General features: G+C 45.6%; 1 protein-coding gene and 1 long non-coding RNA gene across 9 annotated transcripts in view; one reads left to right on the top strand and one right to left on the bottom strand.

Annotated features, from left to right (window-relative positions):
• Nucleotides 1-13,186, bottom strand: part of LOC138738867 (uncharacterized) — a 208,093-nt gene extending 194,907 nt beyond the window's left edge. For both annotated transcript variants that reach the window (XR_011341831.1, XR_011341830.1), the window contains exons 1-2: nt 13,082-13,186; nt 1,881-2,018 (exon numbers count right to left, since the gene is read on the bottom strand). This is a non-coding gene — a long non-coding RNA (uncharacterized lncRNA). The remainder of the gene's footprint in view (nt 1-1,880; nt 2,019-13,081) is intronic.
• The window catches only part of LOC138738866 (MSL complex subunit 3-like), a 42,933-nt gene continuing 36,488 nt past the window's right edge, over nt 13,038-19,482 (top strand). The window contains exon 1 of one of the 7 annotated variants that reach the window (XR_011341829.1): nt 13,038-13,400. Coding sequence is in view for 3 of the 7 variants with exons in the window: in XM_069889977.1 (XP_069746078.1) it covers nt 13,302-13,400 (99 nt within the window). In the remaining 4 variants the exon portion in view is untranslated. Of the gene's footprint in view, nt 13,489-16,506; nt 16,664-19,482 lie in introns of those variants that run through there. The other 6 variants (XM_069889977.1, XM_069889979.1, XM_069889980.1 and 3 more) reach the window with 6 other exon arrangements.

Below are 19,482 nucleotides of genomic sequence, written 5' to 3'. Positions count from 1 at the left end.
AACTGTGCTGCAATGTTCTGTTTTATGTATTGTAGCCTATTTCTTTTTCCTATTTCACGTGGAATTCCACCTCTGGCAAGATCTAACTCAAGCCATTCCATGGAAATGCCAGTCTTTTGCAAGTGTTTTACTCTCCTGTTACCATCCCCATATCTTTCCCCTTCTTGCAGATTTTCCACACTCTTTGTTTCCTTTGTCTGCACCTCCTCCTTCTATTTCACATTTCTGTCCCTCCACTCTCACCCTAGTATTTTGGAGCATTCCCTCCCTTTGTCTCGCTTTCTCACTTTCAACTCTGCCTGCTCTGAATATAGCCTGATTTGATTTCCTGTACTCCATGTTCACTGGAAAAAAAAGTTTAAAATTTTCCGTTCAACTAGTTGCACACAAATTTGCACAGATATTAGTCAGAAAATGTGTTTGAAAACTTAATGTTGAATTTTAAAAAGTGTAAATACACAGACAATGCTGCCAAATCATTCAAAATAGTCTTTTTCATCTCCTAAGACAACAGCTGACCTAGTTGGGGTAATAGAATTCAAAAGAGAGTACAAATTACTATTCAGTAAAATGACTAGTCATATGTGGAAAAGTGATGGAGAATAATATTATTTTGTTCTTTGAAACCATATTCACAGAATAACATAAACTCAGTCAGTAATTTATCTGCGCCCAAAGATCATAGAAATTGATGCGATGCTCAAAGGATTCCATCCTTTTGTGTTCCAAGTTCCAACCAACTGGATTTAATTTTACTGATACTTTTTATAAAGCTTTGAACAACAGTGCCCTCATCTGTACCAAAAGTAAGCCAAAAATTAATCGCAATTGAAAAATAATTTTCTGAACTACATCTCATAGCCTTGATAGCATTTTAAAATACAAAAAAGGAATATGGTTTTTGGCGAGGATATAAGAAATGGTCCTTCCACAATCTCAGATTGATCAGATTGGCCTCATGATATGGACCCATGGAGATTGAGGAGAGTATTCATAATCGCTGCTCCTCAGGGTTCTACTGACCAGTCCAACAACAGACTTAAATGGTTAGTTAAAGGAGCAATGGCAGTTCATTTTTAAATTCTGCGACCGCGGGGTCTCGCCCCAAATAGTAGTGCCTATTTTTTTGTAGCAACCTCCATGGGTTGCAGACGCCAAGAAAGCAGAGGTCAGGTGCATGGGTACCTCACCCCCCCACCCCCCCATTTGAGAAGGAGAAGCAGAAGAGACAACCCATGAGATGGTAATTATGGGAGCGAACGAGTGAGGGACTTTGTAACTGAAGAACTCACAGGTGGCTGGCTGTTGGCGACTCGAGATGAGGAACACATGCAGGCTGTGAACTGCTGGCAACTACAGTCAAGGTGCTCATACCAGGCTGCAGACTGTTGGAGACTGGCTGAAAGGGTACCAGGTATCAAAACCGGAATGCACAAGGGTGCCAAAGGCACTGAAGGGCTCCTGATCATGGCAGAGATTCAGATCTGGAGCTCAGATTGGTGATGGTTTGTACTCGAGCCTGTGTGGCTGTGGAGGCTGCAGGAGCACTGAAGGCAAATCCACAGATACTTGGTGACTCTGGAGGGACTCTCTTTTGCTTCTCTTTCTCTGACTGTAAGAAGTGTCCAGCAATTTCTGATGATGGTGAACTTGTCTGCATTTTGATAGACTAAAGCAAATTTTGTCTAAGATTATATCTGTTTTATTACATGACAATAAAGGAATCTTGATTGTGAATCAAAATCTGGTGTCTTAAAACTGTTATTTTTATGTATATATAAATAAAAACTGTGTCAAGAGTTTATCCATGAATATCTTAAAAAGCTTATGTTTTTATATTATTATACAGGGATAAAAATTTTTGTTTTGCTTTTTCCTACCTCCCTGGATGCTTCTCCAGTTCATTGTCTTTTCTCTCTACATGCTGAGTCCATTTTGGTGAGCTTCCTGTATTTTCTCGCATTGTCAGCCCTACTTCATTATTTCTCTTCTTTCGAAATATCCTTTTGTTATATCTCCTTCAGATCAATGGAAAAATATTAATGATTGCATGGGTGAGAATATTTAACAGAAATGTTGTTAGCTTCTTCCAGAATTCACTATATGCTTAAAGTAATACAGGTACCTCTATAAAAACATTAAAAACCAAGTGCCATATGAAATAACACAAAAGCAAGAATCACCCTCTAAAAACTACTTAAATTTATATAAGGTGAGATCAATTCATAATTACAATTATTTAAATAGCTGGTCAGTCAATTTTCTTTTCTCCCACCTCCAATGCCAGAGATGAGATGGAACAACAAACTAAAATCTGTAGTAGTATTGTAGCACTAAGTGTCTCCTCCCATGATAAATTGAAAGGTTATAAAATGTAGAACAGTGCAACACAGGTATAGGCCCTTTGTACAATGCCAAAATAATGTTCCAAATCTCTTCTGCCTGTATTATGAATAATTTTCATTTTATTGTCATGTAATAAAAACAGGTGTAACATTACATGAAATTGACTTTAGTCTGCCATAAGGCAAAGATTTGCAATCAGCACAAATTGCTGAGTGCCCCTGTCAGAGAAGGAGAAGCAAATTTATATGTATATATTTACTGCATATATATCGCTTGTCTGTATGTGTTGTGTGTTATGTCTTGTTGTATGTCTACATGTTTTTGCACCAGAATGCTGCTTCGTCGGGTTGTACTTGTACAATCATATGATGATAAATTTGAACTTGAATTGAATGAATCTCACAGCCTGCCCAAAGAAGCTATTTCCCAGCCTGGCAATCTTGACTTGTTATACTCATCTCCTTTAAACTTTTCCCCTCTCATCTTAAATGAATATCCTCTAGTACTTCATAGTTTTACCTTGGTAAAAGGATCTGACTGCCCACCATATCTATGCCTCCCATAATTGCATAAGCTTCTATTCAGGCCATCATGCCTTGTGAGTGTCAAGGCATCGGAGCATTCAGCCTGGATAATCTGTGGGTGAGATCTTAGGTGATGGAGAGGAGAAACCGCACCATGGGGCTGGGGTGACATAGTGTTAAGGGTAGTAGGTATATGCAAGTGTACCTTAATTGGATGCGATCTGAAAAAGCATTCCACATGACAAAGAGAAGTCGTGTAGGAAAACAACTTCACATAATGTCCATCTGATGTGGAAACTGTGACTCACATTTGGAAATACCCATTCAAATTTCTGTGCCACTTGGAAAGGGTCATATCACATTTCACTGCAACCTCACTGTGTGTATCAATCACAACTTACTGAAATAAAAAGAGCAATGCAATTGAATTGCCAAGGCCAAGAGCTTTAGCAGACAATTTCTAGAGATCAGGGTTAAAGCTGCTGCAAGATAAATTTGAAAGTAGGGCGCAAAGTGGCAAGGCTGGTCTGCGAGCCAGTGAGGATTATTGAGAGCACGGATGACTGGTGAATCAGAGTAGATGTGCAAAAGAATGCAGTAGGGCTTTGGATAAATTCAAGCTAATGGACGTTAGAAGGTGGGAAGCCACCCAAGGGAAATAACAAGGCCAAGGTATTGTTGAGGGTCTTCATGATTGAATCAAAGGAAAAGATGGGTGATACAGACATCATTGTCATTCCATGGCAATAATTAGACTATTTTCTGAAATTAACCACTAAGAAATTTGATTCTACAAATATTGGATGATGTTGCCACATACTTATAAATTAAACTCACATATTTTTAAAACTCTGTGATGCTGAGGGAGAAGGGGATCATAATTAAAGTCAGAGCTCAAGGGATGATCAAAAAAATCAAGACAATTAAACTGAACAGGAAATAAAAACACATATGACAGGATTCAGGATAACACATGAGAACCAGACCGATTCCAGAGTGTGCCGGGGAAGAAAAAGGAAATTCAAAAACATTCTCAAGGCCTATGAACAAGAAAAGAATTGCATGATAGACTTTCCCCAAGAGGCCAGCAAGGAAATTTACCTATGGAGGCAGAAGGCACAGCTGAGACACCAAATGGGAACTTTATATCAAGGATATTCTTGTAATATCCTCAGCAAAGGAGGAGATTCTGTATTGGGATAAGAACTGGCAGAAAGGAGAACTAAAAAGGCCAGGTGCACTATGAGTGGATAAATCACCTGATCTAGATAGGATTCATCCTTGATTGATGTTGAAAGGAAGAAAATTGCAGAACATGGCGCCCTCAGGGGTTCCTGAGACCATTAACGATCACCCTGCACCTCCTTTGCTTATCAATACCCATGATACACCAGTACCATGGCATGTTACCCAGCCCCAGTGGATGGCATGCCAGACTTGTCGGTCTCGGACTCAACAGCTGCACTGCTGCCGCCGCAGCCAGTACTACAATGGTTGCAGCAGCAGACCAGGCCACCAGAAAGACCTAATTTGTAATAACATCTAATTCACTTCACCCCACTGGACTCTTTCTAAAACAAGGGATGAATGTGGTGAACCAATGTATGTGTATTTAGCTGTCTGAACACGACCCTTTGGCTGACTGTACCTGTGGCTACTTCCACAGTCCCCTCCCCAGTTTAGGACAGTTGACCAGCATGGATGTACCTCCATTCTACTGCTAATAAAAGCCTATCAGTTTTACATAACTTCTAGTCTTTTGGAGTTATTGATGGTGCATCATCTGCTACTTTTTTTTTTGAAGGGTAGGAGGAAATCAAAACACCCAGAGGAAACCCAAGCAGACACAGGGAGAATGCACAAATTCCTTTCAGACAGCTCTGGATTTGAACCCAAATCACTGGCATTGTTCACTGGCATTGTAATAGCGTGGTGCTAACCGTTTGTGCTACACCAACTGTGGTATCTTGAGAATACTTAGTAAATAGAATTTAATCTGGGCAAATATGATGACATGCATTTCTATAAAATGAATTAATAGGTGGATTATTAAAAAAAAATAGAGAGACTATAAATGAGTACAAGTGTTCTCGGGTGTGAACCACAAGAAGTTATCAAGAAAGTCCAACAAATAGTTCAGAAGGCAAACAGAATTTTCACCTTTGTTGTTAAAATGTTGGAGTTTAAGTATAGGAAATTTTTTGTAGTTGTGTAGTTTGTTATTTAGGCCACACTTGGAATATAGTTTTGGTCCCCTTATCTAAAAAAAATAGTTATAGGAGCATTGTAGGCAATCCAAAAGAGATGTACAAGTCCATTTCTTGGGATCAGAGGGTTGTGCTACCAACAAAGGTGAAGTTTGGGTTTGTATCACTTGGTGTTTAGAAGAATGAGGAACGATCTTAATTCAAACATTTAAAATTCTAAGGGGCTTAACAGGATGTTAAGGATTTTCATTCCAGGGAGAGTCACAAACTAGGGAATACAGCTACAAAATAAAAGGCTGATCATTTAAAACTGAGGAGCGTAAAATAATCTTTTCTCGATGGGTAACGAATCTCTGGAATTCTCTGCTCCTATGGTGGTGGCAGCCAGATCATAAGATACATTTAAGATGAAGTCAGAAATAGTTGAAAGGTTGAGGAATTGAGGGTTATTGGGAACTAACACAGGAGATGAAGCCAGTAGAACAGACACAATCAGATTGAATACTGGGGAAAGCTTGAGATACCTGATGGGTGAAATCTATTAGTATTTTTCTGACAGTAGTGTCACATTTTAGGAAAAGTGAGATTCCAGTAAAGAGGGTGCCATAGAAGAGTTATAATGTAACCAGGACCAGACAATTTTACCTACATGGAAAGATTAGATAGATAGGCTGTGATTGTTTACTTTGGAACAGGAGTGGCAGGTTAAAAACATTGGCACTATATAAAATTATACACAGTTGCCTGAGTCATCACAAAATAGGAGGCAATGATATCTAGTAAATAGTAGGATTAGGGAGATGAGGAAAGAATTTTTCATCCAGATGATGGTCACATCTGCAATTCACAACTCAAAAGGGTGAAAGGAGCAGAAGTCACCACATCAAAACAGAAGAGTGATGATCTGCAGAGCTAATGGCCTCATGCTGGAATTGGGATTAGGCTGAGAAGGTTTTTTAATCAACTGGCACTGACTTGATGGACAGATTGGCCTCCTCATGTTGTAATTTTTTATGATTCTATATTGCCTTTTGGATAATCCAAAAATGAAAAAGAGCATTTTGACGGTCTCCTTAATTGTAATTGAAGCTGATTTTCACAAACGGACTGGAGATTGCACCTCTTGATGATTCACTCGACAGATTACTAATGAGGGTCCTTCTCATTCTGAGAACTAATTCAAGGCAAATTACCATAGTTACAGACAGAAAAAATAAATTTATTCAATACAAATTAACACATTTCCATGATAGCAAAAATAAATTGTTGAGTTACCGTTTGGTTCATTTCACTGTCTCTAAAGGTCAGTGGCATAAAATGTAAGCCTGCCTTGGAATGAAAGGTCACCGTTAAATCAGATTGGCTTTCAATGAATTGGTACCCTATAAAATAAAAATTTCAAACTAGACAAAGATTGTCTGGTGATGGGATGTGTCTTTTGTCCAACTGATTAGCCTAAGTCCGTACTTGTTAAGACACTCTTTTTGCTCTGTTCAACCTCCTCGCTGTTGTCTTTGACCCAACCTGATGCCCATTCTCATGCTGAACTAAGTCTGTCTTACCCCGTCACTCATATCGTGGTTGATTTATGATGCTTTCTGGTCCAAGACACAAGGCCACAGAGTCTACAGCACAGAAACAGGCCCTTGAGTCCAACTTGTCAATATTGGCCAAGTTGTCAACCCAAGCTAGTCACTTTTGCCTATTTTTGGCCCATACCCCTCTAAACCAGGGGATATGGTCATTTAAACATACAACATGGTAACAGGCCATTTCAGCCATGAGTCCATGCCACCCAATTAACCTATACCCCTGGCATGGACTCATGGGATGAAATGGCCTGTTACCATGCTGTATGTCTAAATTAAAAATTAAAAGGTTGGCCACCCTTGTTCTAAACCAGTGGTTCTCAACCTTTTTCTTTCTACTCACATACCACTTTAAGTAATCCCAATGTCATCGGTGCCCTGTGATTAGTAAGGGATTACTTAAGGTGGTATGTGAGTGCGAAGGGAAGGTTAAGAATCACTACTCTTGACCCAATTGTTACTGAAATATTTGGCTTGAGAAAAATTGTCATTGGCCCATTTCCTTTGGAGTTATGAAACTGTGCACATAACGAGTCAATGAGGTATGATTAAAACAGTGGTTTCCAAACATTTTCTTTCCACCCATATACCACGTTAAGCAATCCATACAGAGCACCTATGCCATAGGGAACACTTAAAGTGGTATGTGAGTGGAGAGAAAAAGGTGGAGAACCACTGATCTAAACCTTTCCCATCTATGTACCTGTCAATTCTACCCACCTTTTAGCACTTCCTCTTCCTTATATCAACCATCTTCTGTGTGAAAAAGTGCCTCTTGGTCCTTTTAAATTTTTCCCCTTTCACCTTCAATCTATGCCTTCTTGTTTTGGATCCTCCTATCCTTGGATCCTTCTATCCTGGGAAACAATGACCAGTTACCTCTATAAATTGATCTTGTATCTATGTTTCTTCACTTTATATTGCTCATCTGTCTCTGTCTATTTATTGTACTCTCTTTCTTTGTTTATCAAAAGGTGATAATTCATGAAATTATCAAAACTGTCAAAAATTCCTTCCTCTTCAAGATTGTACCTACTCAGTATTTTTGGAATTTTGATTGTTCATGTGGACTTGATCAAAGCACTTCCTTATCAGATCTCCTCAGACATCTGGTTCCTTTTCCTTTTAAAACAAGGCTTAATCAATCCAATACCTCATTTTTGTCTGATCTTCTGCACTGTTTCCAATATTTAACTACTAATTATACCCATATAATTGTCGATTCCATGTAATGGTCGATCCTGTATCATAGTTGATCCCCCTCTTTTTGTGTATTTTCCGTAGGACATGTAAAAGTTGAGCCCACTATTTTTAGCCCATCCTAGCTCCTGATGCCACAAATGAGGATCCTCGCCCTGGCTGCCTGCCCACTGGAGCTCCCAATACCCCAACCACGGATCTTCAACCCGGCTGCTCGTACACCGTGGCACCTGAGGCCCCAACCACAGTCACTCAACCTGGCTGCCTGCCCACCAAAGTTCCCGATGCACCAGCCACAGAATCTCTCCTAAGGCCCCAGCTGTCCGCCCATCTGACCTCCCGATGCCCAGAACGAGGACTTACTACTCTGTCCCGACCATCCAAGCTCCCGGCATCTTGAACATCCAGGTACTTATCAGGGGTGAAATGGTAAGGGTGTAAAGTTGATCCCTCCAATCTTGACCCAAAAGAGTTCCAAAAAACTCGACTATTACATGTGGATATAGGGTATATGCTGATGGGCCTAGTTTTTGCATCACATAAGATAATGTAACATTTGCACAAGTTGACAGTTCTCTGGCTTATGGTTTCACATTTAGGCAGACACAATTCTAAAGATTGGAGCATAAACAACTCTCCACTTTAGTATGGCATCTCTGTCATGTTAAAACAAGGCACTGTCAATTCTCTCTGATCAATGTAAAAGATCTTATACTCCATCTTTGATGAAGAGCAGGAGAAATATCTCCAAAGTACTCATTCAGCATTCCCAAATCAAAACAGACCAAACAATAATTATAATGTTGCAGACTGTTGTGCATCGATTATGGGACCTGTTTTCTATGCTTATAGAATGACAGCATTGCAAAAGTACTTCATTGGCTTCATGGTTTGAGACACAGTGAGGTTGTGAAAGGTATTTCTTTTCTTTTTAAGTTTACTTGTAACCAGGCCTAATAACATCTCTACCTTATCAACAAGGTTAGGTCATTGAAAGATGAGCCCCAGAGCCATTTTTGGAACTCCATTCCTTTTTGTCGATTTACCCTCGCACTCTATCTACCCATCCATAATAGAATATTTAAAACTTTTAATCTGATAGTAAATAATTTTATTTCATTGATATAAATTAGATCATAACAAGTAACATTACAAGCTACACATTTTTTTGAGCACCATCCATATATCACAATTATGTCCAAACCAATCTTCTAATATCAATATTACTGTCTTCTTTCTCATCTTTTCCCATTTATTCTTGGCCTTTATTTTTATTTCTGAGCGCACTGAGTTTTTCTAATGCTCAATAATTTTCTGTGAATTGATTAGTTCCAATTTCCTAGATGTAGTTCTCAGTTTTTAAATGTTCAATGACCACTCGTAGCACTCTTGTTTACTTCTCAAAATCATCATTGCCATTGTAGTGCTCTTCTTTTTTTCTGTAACTGTTCCATTTGATTTCATAATTTTCTTTGGATTTTAGCCAATGCAAACTCATTGAACTTTGTCACCCACAAGTAATAGATTCCTAGTGATCAGTACGGAATCACCACTCTTCAGCCCACTGAGTCCATTCTAACCACTCAGCACCCAGTTACACGACTCTTCTCTTTTCTATCTTTCCCATATTCCCAACAACTCACGATGGATTTTACATGCAAATGGCCAATTAACCAACCACCCAGATATCTTTTGGATATGGGAGGAAATCCACCTGGGATCAGGTAGATGGTCAAACTTTACATTGATTGAAAGTCAATAACCTATGTTGAATCCTGACATTAATAACGAGTATATCATGCTTGGTGAGAGGTTTTTTTTCTCTCACAGAAAATTGCGGAAGTGTAAATAGTGGATTTAGATTAGGAATAATTTTATACATAAACTAAAAAGTAACTGACTTCTTGGTTCATTTTTTCAGACTTATGTTGAATATACAGGTTTTTAAGTTGTTTGTTGTGAAGGCATCAAGGATTGGGGGGAGAGCACGAATATGATATTAAGGCAGAAGATCTAGCACAATCATATTGAACATCTCGGCAGGCTTCAACGTGCTAAATAGATGACTACTGCGCTTATGTTGTTTCTGTGTCCCATTTACAAGTGGCAACAGAATTAAAGATGTAAGTAATACGAATCCAAAAATATTAAATTATACTGAATAAAACCATGAAACACTTGGCATCTGGAGGAAGAGAAACACAGTGCAGCATTTTTTTGTCTTTATTTCAGATATCAAGCATTTTCAGATGGATTGATTTCCATTTATTGATAATCATTCCCTGCAAAAACCAAGTAATATCTGATGCATGTAAGAAATGTCATGAGGGACTTTAATTTGCATATAGATTGAGCAGTTTAGGAGTTCATAAAATGCATCTGTCATAGCTTTTCTGAACAGTATGTTCACAAATATGCAATTGAGCATGCTATCTTAGATCTGGTCCTGCGCAATGACACAGGTAAAATGAATGATCTTTTAATTAGGGATCCTCTTGGAAAGAGTAATCACTGTACAAATTAATCTCTCATACAAATGGAGGGTATACCAATATATTATGCCCAAACAAGGAAGACTACAATGCATTGAGGGAGGTGTTGGCTACAATAGACAAGAAACACAGTGGGACAATGGAAGCCTTTCAAAGAGATTTTTCAACAGTGCTCAACAAAAGTATATTTCAGTTAAAAGCAAGGACAGGAAAGATAGGGAGAGCCAACCTTGGATAACTTATGAAATAAAGGAAAACAATATATTAAAAGCTCAGATATATGAACTCACCAAGAGTAGTGACCAACAGGAAGATTGGGAACATTTTAAAGGCAACAAAGAATGACTCAGCATGCAATAAAGATAGATGATGAAAGTAAACTGGCACCAAGTATAAAACCAAGGAGTAATTTTTTAGAATGATATGAAATGGAAAAAGGTGACTAAAATGAATGCAGATCCACTGGAAAATGAGAAGAGGAATTAACATTGGGTAATGCACAAACGTCAAGGGCTTGAACAACTATTTTGATCCGGACTTCACAGTGGAAGAGATGTTAAGGATGTGATGAGATGCAAAGACCTTGATATAATCATCATCACTAAATCAAACTCGTGGCTCTCAAGGTAGTGAAAGAAACAGCAGAGGTTACAGTAGATGTGTTTGTGATAATTTACTAAAATTCTCTGGACTCTGGGCAGGTTGGAAGGTGGCAAATGTCTCTCCACTGTTTAAAAATGGATATAGGTTAAAAGGTGGTAACTATAAGCCAGAAAGCTTCATGATTGCTGTCAGGAAGAAATGGCAAGACATCTGGATAGAATTTGTTCCTAAGATAGATACAGCATGGATTAATGAAAGACATGTCATGTTTTGACAAATTTTCTGAAGTTCTTTGAGGATAATAATGGCTGTAGTAGTAGAGAGAAAAGATGGACTTATAGGCCTTTGATAAGGTGCCACATAAGGAACCGTGAGAAAGGGGGGGGGGGGGGGGTTGATTAACTAATACAAATTAGAGAATTGGAATAAATGGTTTTCTGGATGACAATCTGTGGTGAGTGCCACATGGAACAACTGCTCATGATAAACATTAACAATTTGGAAGAGAGGGGTTGAGTGTAGCATTCCCAAGTTTACTTAGGACACTAAATTGAGTGGAAAAGCAAATTGTGCAGAGGATGCCAGGAGTCCACAGAGAGATGGGCAGATTGACTACAATATTGGTAAATGCAAGGTCATCCATTTTGCAAGGAAAAATAGGGGGATCTGATTAAATGGTGAAAGATTGCAGCATTTTGTTGTGCAGAGGGTCTTGAGATCCTAGTGCATGAATCACTAAAGGTTGATTTGCAGGAGCAACAGATGAGAAGGCAAATGGAATGTTGGCCTTCATTGTAAAAGGGATTGATTTAAGGGTAGAGAGGTTCTGCGGCAACTGTACAGAGTACTGGAAAGGCCACACCTGGTGTGCTACATGCAGTTCTGTTTTAACTGAGAAAGGACATGATCATACTGGCTTTGAACACAGTGAAGATAAGATTCTCCAGGTTGATTCCAAAGATGAGGAGGTTAGCCTAAGAGATCGAGTCCACAGCCAGTTCTTACTGAATGTCAGAGTAGCCACAACAGGCCAGATGGCCTACTCCTGCTATTTCTTATGAAAAAAGTTGAATAAAGTTTGTAACAGTTCAAGAAATTAAATGAAGCAAACTTTACAAGCACAAATTGGCTGGTTAACTGATAACACTGGACAAAGATTTTACTTCATGAACACTTTTGGGTATTTTTTATGGATTTTGGGCGGCTAATCACAAGAATCACCTTGACATTTTCATCATGTACCTTTTTAAAGATAGAACCTATTTTTTGTGATTTCCTGTCAAATTTTAAATCTACTTCAAGCATAAAAATCGATGAAGTGCAACATGCTGTTGAAAATTCATTTTTTGCATTTGCACTGGGACTTCTTCCCTGCTGTTCATGTCGTCAGCGACCAACATGGTGAAAGGTTGCACCAGGACATTGCGACCATGGAAAAGCAACTGGAATCCATCAATGAGGACTGACTATATTGTAGGACATTGACACGAGCAGCACCAAATGGTGAGTACAAATAAAAATCAGCGGCAAAACTGTTTTTTGGTCAGTTGAACTAACACACACTGCGTCAATGTAAAACATGCTAAATTCAATAAAAGTTCATTTAAAGTTTCTCCAACTTCCTACGAGATTACAGCAAATCTGAAATTATCTTTTTGTTCAACTTGATGTTGTCTATCATAAACTCCAATTTATTTTCAGGAAGCAAACCTGAAAAAAGGGAGGGGGGGGGGTGGGGAGAAGAAGTATTGTCCAGTATGATATGAGACTGGACAGAAAGGCAAAGGACGACGAGCAGAATTCCTGGAACCTGGGTGAATTTCTATTTTGCAATAAAGTTGATGCGAAATGATTATTATTACAAACTTCGCGAGAGCTGCAGCATTTGAGTTAAATTCGAGCTCCAGCCGAAAAACGTTGCCGAGGTTGAGCAGCACCCAGAGGAAACTCCCCAACCAGCACAGAGCCGGAGGCCCCTTTGCAGTGGTGACTGGGATGTGTCGTTTCCTACGTCTCATCCAATCACCTTTCTTGATGAGGCGAAAATAACTGCAATTCCCAGAGCAGACGGTTGTTTCACCTGAATGTCTTTCGATTAATTTCCCCCAAACTGCAAATACCTTGTACGAGTAGCTGAATAGACCACGGAACGGGAGCGACCAGGAAAAACCGCCCCCAAGAGTGCCCTGTGCGTGGAGCGGCCGAAGGTCCGGGTCGGGCTGGCTGCCCCGTTGCCTGTTTGACAGTCGGCGTTCTCGCATAGTTGTCCGGAGAGGTGCCGGACGGGGGTGGCGGAGACGAGAGAGTTAAAGGCTCCTCCTCGACCTTCACCATGACCAAATGAACACGCGGGGAATGAAATTTAAATTTCGTAAAGGAGAGCGAGTTCTCTGTTTCGAGCCGGACCCGACAAAAGCCAAGGTTTTATATGATGCCAAGGTAGGAGCTGTCTTCGAGGCACGGCATCGCCAGGGTGGCCCGGCCCGTGGGCCGTGGGGCAACGTACAGGGGCCTGCGATGGCCCCGGGTGTGTGTGAGGGGCTGTGATGTGTTGGGAATGTTCTGGGGCGAGGTTGGGGTTGAGGAAGAAGAGTCGCGCCCGAAGCGGGCAAAGGGAGAGGCGCGCCCCCGAGGGCGGGCTGGTGGGGGGAGGGAGAGGCGCGCCCCCGAGGGTGGGCTGGGGGGGGGGTGGAGGGAGAGGCGCGCCCCCGAGTGTTGGCTGGGAGGGGGGGAGGGAGAGGCGGGATGGTTTGTTCTCCTTCCCTAGTGCGTGCTCTTCACTTCCCCCCCCCCTCTATCTGCCCTGGGGCGTGCTCTTCCCCCCCCTCTATCTGCCCTGGGGCGTGCTCTTCCCCCCCCCCCCTCTATCTGCCCTGGGGCGTGCTCTTCCCCCCCCCTCTATCTGCCCTGGGGCGTGCTCTTCCCCCCCCCCTCTAACTGCCCTGGGGCGTGCTCTTCGCCCCCCCTCTATCTGCCCTGGGGCGTGCTCTTCGCCCCCCCTCTATCTGCCCTGGGGCGTGCTCTTCGCCCCCCCTCTATCTGCCCTGGGGCGTGCTCTTCGCCCCCCCTCTATCTGCCCTGGGGCGTGCTCTTCCCCCCCCCTCTATCTGCCCTGGGGTGTGCTCTACCCCCCCCATCTGCCCTGGGGCGTGCTCTTCGCCCCCCCCCCTCTATCTGCCCTGGGGCGTGCTCTTCGCCCCCCCTCTATCTGCCCTGGGGCGTGCTCTTCGCCCCCCCTCTATCTGCCCTGGGGCGTGCTCTTCGCCCCCCCTCTATCTGCCCTGGGGCGTGCTCTTCCCCCCCCCTCTATCTGCCCTGGGGTGTGCTCTACCCCCCCCCATCTGCCCTGGGGCGTGCTCTTATCTTCCCCCCCATCTGCCCTGGGGCGTGCTCTTATCTTCCCCCCCCATCTGCCCTGGGGCGTGCTCTTCTCTTCCCCCCCCATCTGCCCTGGGGCGTGCTTTTCTCTTCCCCCCCCCATCTGCCCTGGGGCATGCTCTTCTCTTTCCCCCCATCTGCCCTGGGGCGTGCTCTTCCCCCCCCTCTATCTGCCCTGGGGTGTGCTCTACCCCCCCCCCATCTGCCCTGGGGCGTGCTCTTCTCTTCCCCCCCCCCATCTGCCCTGGGGCATGCTCTTCTCTTTCCCCCCTCTATCTGCCCTGGGGCGTGCTCTTCCCCCCCCCCTCTATCTGCCCTGGGGCGTGCTCTTTCCCCCCCCCTCTATCTGCCCTGGGGCGTGCTCTTCGCCCCCCCCCTATCTGCCCTGGGGCGTGCTCTTCGCCCCCCCCCTCTATCTGCCCTGGAGCGTGCTCTTCGCCCCCCCTCGATCTGCCCTGGGGCGTGCTCTTCGCCCCCCCTCTATCTGCCCTGGGGCGTGCTCTTCCCCCCCCCCTATCTGCCCTGGGGTGTGCTCTACCCCCCCCCCCCCATCTGCCCTGGGGCGTGCTCTTCTCTTCCCCCCCCATCTGCCCTGGGGCGTGCTCTTCTCTTCCCCCCCCATCTGCCCTGGGGCGTGCTTTTCTCTTCCCCCCCCCATCTGCCCTGGGGCATGCTCTTCTCTTTCCCCCCATCTGCCCTGGGGCGTGCTCTTCCCCCCCCCTCTATCTGCCCTGGGGTGTGCTCTACCCCCCCCCATCTGCCCTGGGGCGTGCTCTTCTCTTCCCCCCCCCATCTGCCCTGGGGCATGCTCTTCTCTTTCCCCCCTCTATCTGCCCTGGGGCGTGCTCTTCCCCCCCCCTCTATCTGCCCTGGGGCGTGCTCTTTCCCCCCCCCTCTATCTGCCCTGGGGCGTGCTCTTCCCCCCCCCCATCTGCCCTGGGGCGTGCTCTTCCCCCCCCCCCATCTGCCCTGGGGCGTGCTCTTCCCCCCCCTCTATCTGCCCTGGGGCGTGCTCTTTCCCCCCCCCTCTATCTGCCCTGGGGCGTGCTCTTCGCCCCCCCTCTATCTGCCCTGGGGCGTGCTCTTCGCCCCCCCCCTCTATCTGCCCTGGGGCGTGCTCTTCGCCCCCCCTCTATCTGCCCTGGGGCGTGCTCTTCGCCCCCCCTCTATCTGCCCTGGGGCGTGCTCTTCGCCCCCCCTCTATCTGCCCTGGGGCGTGCTCTTCGCCCCCCCTCTATCTGCCCTGGGGCGTGCTCTTCGCCCCCCCTCTATCTGCCCTGGGGCGTGCTCTTCCCCCCCCCCCTCTATCTGCCCTGGGGTGTGCTCTACCCCCCCCCCCCATCTGCCCTGGGGCGTGCTCTTCTCTTCCCCCCCCATCTGCCCTGGGGCGTGCTCTTCTCTTCCCCCCCCATCTGCCCTGGGGCGTGCTTTTCTCTTCCCCCCCCCCATCTGCCCTGGGGCATGCTCTTCTCTTTCCCCCCATCTGCCCTGGGGCGTGCTCTTCCCCCCCCCCTATCTGCCCTGGGGTGTGCTCTACCCCCCCCCCATCTGCCCTGGGGCGTGCTCTTCTCTTCCCCCCCCATCTGCCCTGGGGCATGCTCTTCTCTTTCCCCCCTCTATCTGCCCTGGGGCGTGCTCTTCCCCCCCCCTCTATCTGCCCTGGGGTGTGCTCTACCCCCCCCCCATCTGCCCTGGGGCGTGCTCTTCTCTTCCCCCCCCATCTGCCCTGGGGCATGCTCTTCTCTTTCCCCCCTCTATCTGCCCTGGGGCGTGCTCTTCCCCCCCCCTCTATCTGCCCTGGGGCGTGCTCTTTCCCCCCCCCCCTCTATCTGCCCTGGGGTGTGCTCTACCCCCCCCATCTGCCCTGGGGCGTGCTCTTCTCTTCCCCCCCCATCTGCCCTGGGGCGTGCTTTTCTCTTCCCCCCCCCATCTACCCTGGGGCGTGCTCTTCTCTTTCCTCCCCATCTGCCCTGGGGCATGCTCTTCTCTTTCCCCCCATCTGCCCTGGGGCGTGCTCTTCTCTTCCCCCCCCCCATCTGCCTTTGGACGTGCTCTTCCCCCCCCCCCCATCTGCCCTGGGGTGTGCTCTTCTCCCTTCCCATGCTCATCTCCCTCTCTCCAGCCTTGGGTGCGCACTGTCTCCATACCCACTTGCCCTCGGGTATGCACCACCCTTCCCTCTTGCTGCACTTGGGCATGTACTTCTTCCTTCCCCCTCCACCCTCAAGCGCATTCCTAGGGATGGAGGTGGGGTGGCCAGACACCTGGTTTTAGGTCAGCTTTTGAGTTATCTGAACTCCAGCCAGCACCACCTCGAAATGGATGTTAGTATGTCCTCGATTTGGGGATGTAGGGATGGGGGAAGTGATGCTCATGGCCCCGGTACTCCTATCCATTGCGCATTCACCAGCTGGCACTAGCGTGTGGGCGCAAGGAGAAAGATGACTCCGCACCACCGATGGACCTGGAGCTCCATTATTTAATATATAAGTGCCCCCTTTCTGCCCAACCCCCCCACCACAAGAGTTTTCTCACACTTGTACTGCATGTCCTTTTTGGAAATGGCCACCCTTGCAGAGAGGCGAAAGGGAGAGGCTCATGTCTGAGGGAGGAGTGGGGAGGCGTGTGCCCATGGGTGGATAGAGGAGGGGGAAAGGAGAAGTTCTAACCTGAGGGCAGCAAGAGGGGGAAGTGCGAAGCGCTTACCTGAGAGCAAGAGGGTAGGGAGATGTGTTCGCACTCGAGGCTGAAGCGAGGGAGATGAGCATGTGCGCAAGGGCTAAGTGGGAAGGGAGAAGAGCACACCCCAGGGCAGATAGAGGGGGGAGAGGTGCATGCCTCTTGCCAGATAAAATGGGGAAAAGTGCACGATTCAGGGCAGGAGAGCAGCGAATCATCCCTCCTTGGCCGCACACTGCTTTCCTTTGTACCCTTTCCTCCCCCCATACCTGGCTTGACAGAAAGTACATGAAGTAGAAAATGCAATTCTCCAGAATCAGTTTGTTCACTATTGCTGTTGTCATGCTCTTAGATAAATGGTTCTCAAGCTTTTCCTTTCCACTCACATTCCACTTTAAGTAATCCCTATGCCATTGGTGCTCTGTGATTAGTAAGGGATTGGTTAAGGTGGTATGTGGGTGGAAAGAAGTTTGAAAACCACTTTTTTAATCGTACCTAATTGACTTCTTATGTGCAGTTTCATAATTCCAAAGGAAATGGGGCAATGACAATTTTACTCAAGCAAACTATTTCAGTAACAATTGGGTCAAGAGCAGTGATTCTTAACCTTCCCTTCGCAATCACATACCACCTTAAGCAATCCCTTACTAATCACAGGGCACCGATAGCATTGGGATTACTTAGTGTTATGTGAGTAGAAAGAAAAAGGTTGAACCACTGTCTTAAATGAAACTTTCCTTGGCAAACATGATGCTCTTGCACTGTTTCAGCTGCATTTATCTTTGATATTGCCTTTTATCTTTGATATTGCCTTTTATACCCTGCTCTCACTGACTCAATCTGATACTACCCTGCCCTTGTGTTTAATTATTGCATTACCAGTGGTTTTCAACCTTTTTCTTTCAACTCACATCTTCTTTCTTTTTCTTCTTTGGCTTGGCTTCGCGGACAAAGATTTATGGAGGGGGTAAAAGTCCACGTCAGCTGCAGGCTCGTTTGTGGCTGACAAGTCCGATGCGGGACAGGCAGACACGGCTGCAGGGGAAAATTGGTTGGTTGGGATTGGGTGTTGGGTTTTTCCTCCTTTGCCTTTTGTCAGTGAGGTGGGCTCTGCGGTCTTCTTCAAAGGAGGTTGCTGCTAGCCAAACTGTGAGGCGCCAAGATGCACGGTTTGAGGCGATATCAGCCCACTGGCGGTGGACAATGTGGCAGGCACCAAGAGATTTCTTTAGGCAGTCCTTGTACCTTTTCTTTGGTGCACCTCTGTCACGGTGGCCAGTGGAGAGCTCGCCATATAACATGATCTTGGGAAGGCGATGGTCTTCCATTCTGGAGACGTGTCCCACCCAGCGCAGCTCGATCTTCAGCAGAGTGGACTCGATGCTGTCGACCTCTGCCATCTCGAGTACTTCGACGTTAGGGATGAAGGCGCTCCAATGAATGTTGAGGATGGAGCGGAGACAACGCTGGTGGAAGCGTTCTAGGAGCCGTAGGTGATGCCGGTAGAGGACCCATGATTCGGAGCCGAACAGGAGTGTGGGTATGACAACGGCTCTGTATACGCTTATCTTTGTGAGGTTTTTCAGTTGGTTGTTTTTCCAGACTCTTTTGTGTAGTCTTCCAAAGGCGCTATTTGCCTTGGCGAGTCTGTTGTCTATCTCATTGTCGATCCTTGCATCTGATGAAATGGTGCAGCCAAGATAGGTAAACTGGTTGACCGTTTTGAGTTTTGTGTGCCCGATGGAGATGTGGGGGGGCTGGTAGTCATGGTGGGGAGCTGGCTGATGGAGGACCTCAGTTTTCTTCAGGCTGACTTCCAGGCCAAACAGTTTGGCAGTTTCCGCAAAGCAGGACGTCAAGCGCTGAAGAGCTGGCTCCAAGAAAAGTGCAGAGAACATAACAAAGGACTCTACATCACCTTTGTTGACCTCACCAAAGCCTTCGACACCGTGAGCAGGCAAGGGCTTTGGCAAATACTAGAGCGCATCGGATGTCCCCCAAAGTTCCTCAACATGGTTATCCAACTGCACGGAAACCAAGAAGGTCGGGTCAGATACAGCAATGAGCTCTCTGAACCCTTCTCCATTAACAATGGCGTGAAGCAAGGCTGTGTTCTCGCACCAACCCTCTTTTCAATCTTCTTCAGCATGATGCTGAACCAAGCCATGAAAGACCCCAACAATGAAGACGCTGTTTACATCCGGTACCGCACGGATGGCAGTCTCTTCAATCTGAGGCGCCTGCAAGCTCACACCAAGACACAAGAGAAACTTGTCTGTGAACTACTCTTTGCAGACGATGCCGCTTTAGTTGCCCATTCAACTCACATACCACCTTAAGTAATTCCTATGCTATAGGTACTCTATGATTAGTTAAGGTGGTATGTAAGGGGTGGGGGAGGTTGAGAACCACTGCTCTTGACCCAATTATTACTGAAATATTTGGCTTGAGAAAAATTGTCATT

Source organism: Narcine bancroftii, chromosome 7 (assembly GCF_036971445.1).
Source record: "Narcine bancroftii isolate sNarBan1 chromosome 7, sNarBan1.hap1, whole genome shotgun sequence".
In the NCBI taxonomy this organism is placed as follows: Eukaryota; Metazoa; Chordata; class Chondrichthyes; order Torpediniformes; family Narcinidae; genus Narcine; species Narcine bancroftii.
This window is presented reverse-complemented; position numbering and strand designations above follow the sequence as displayed.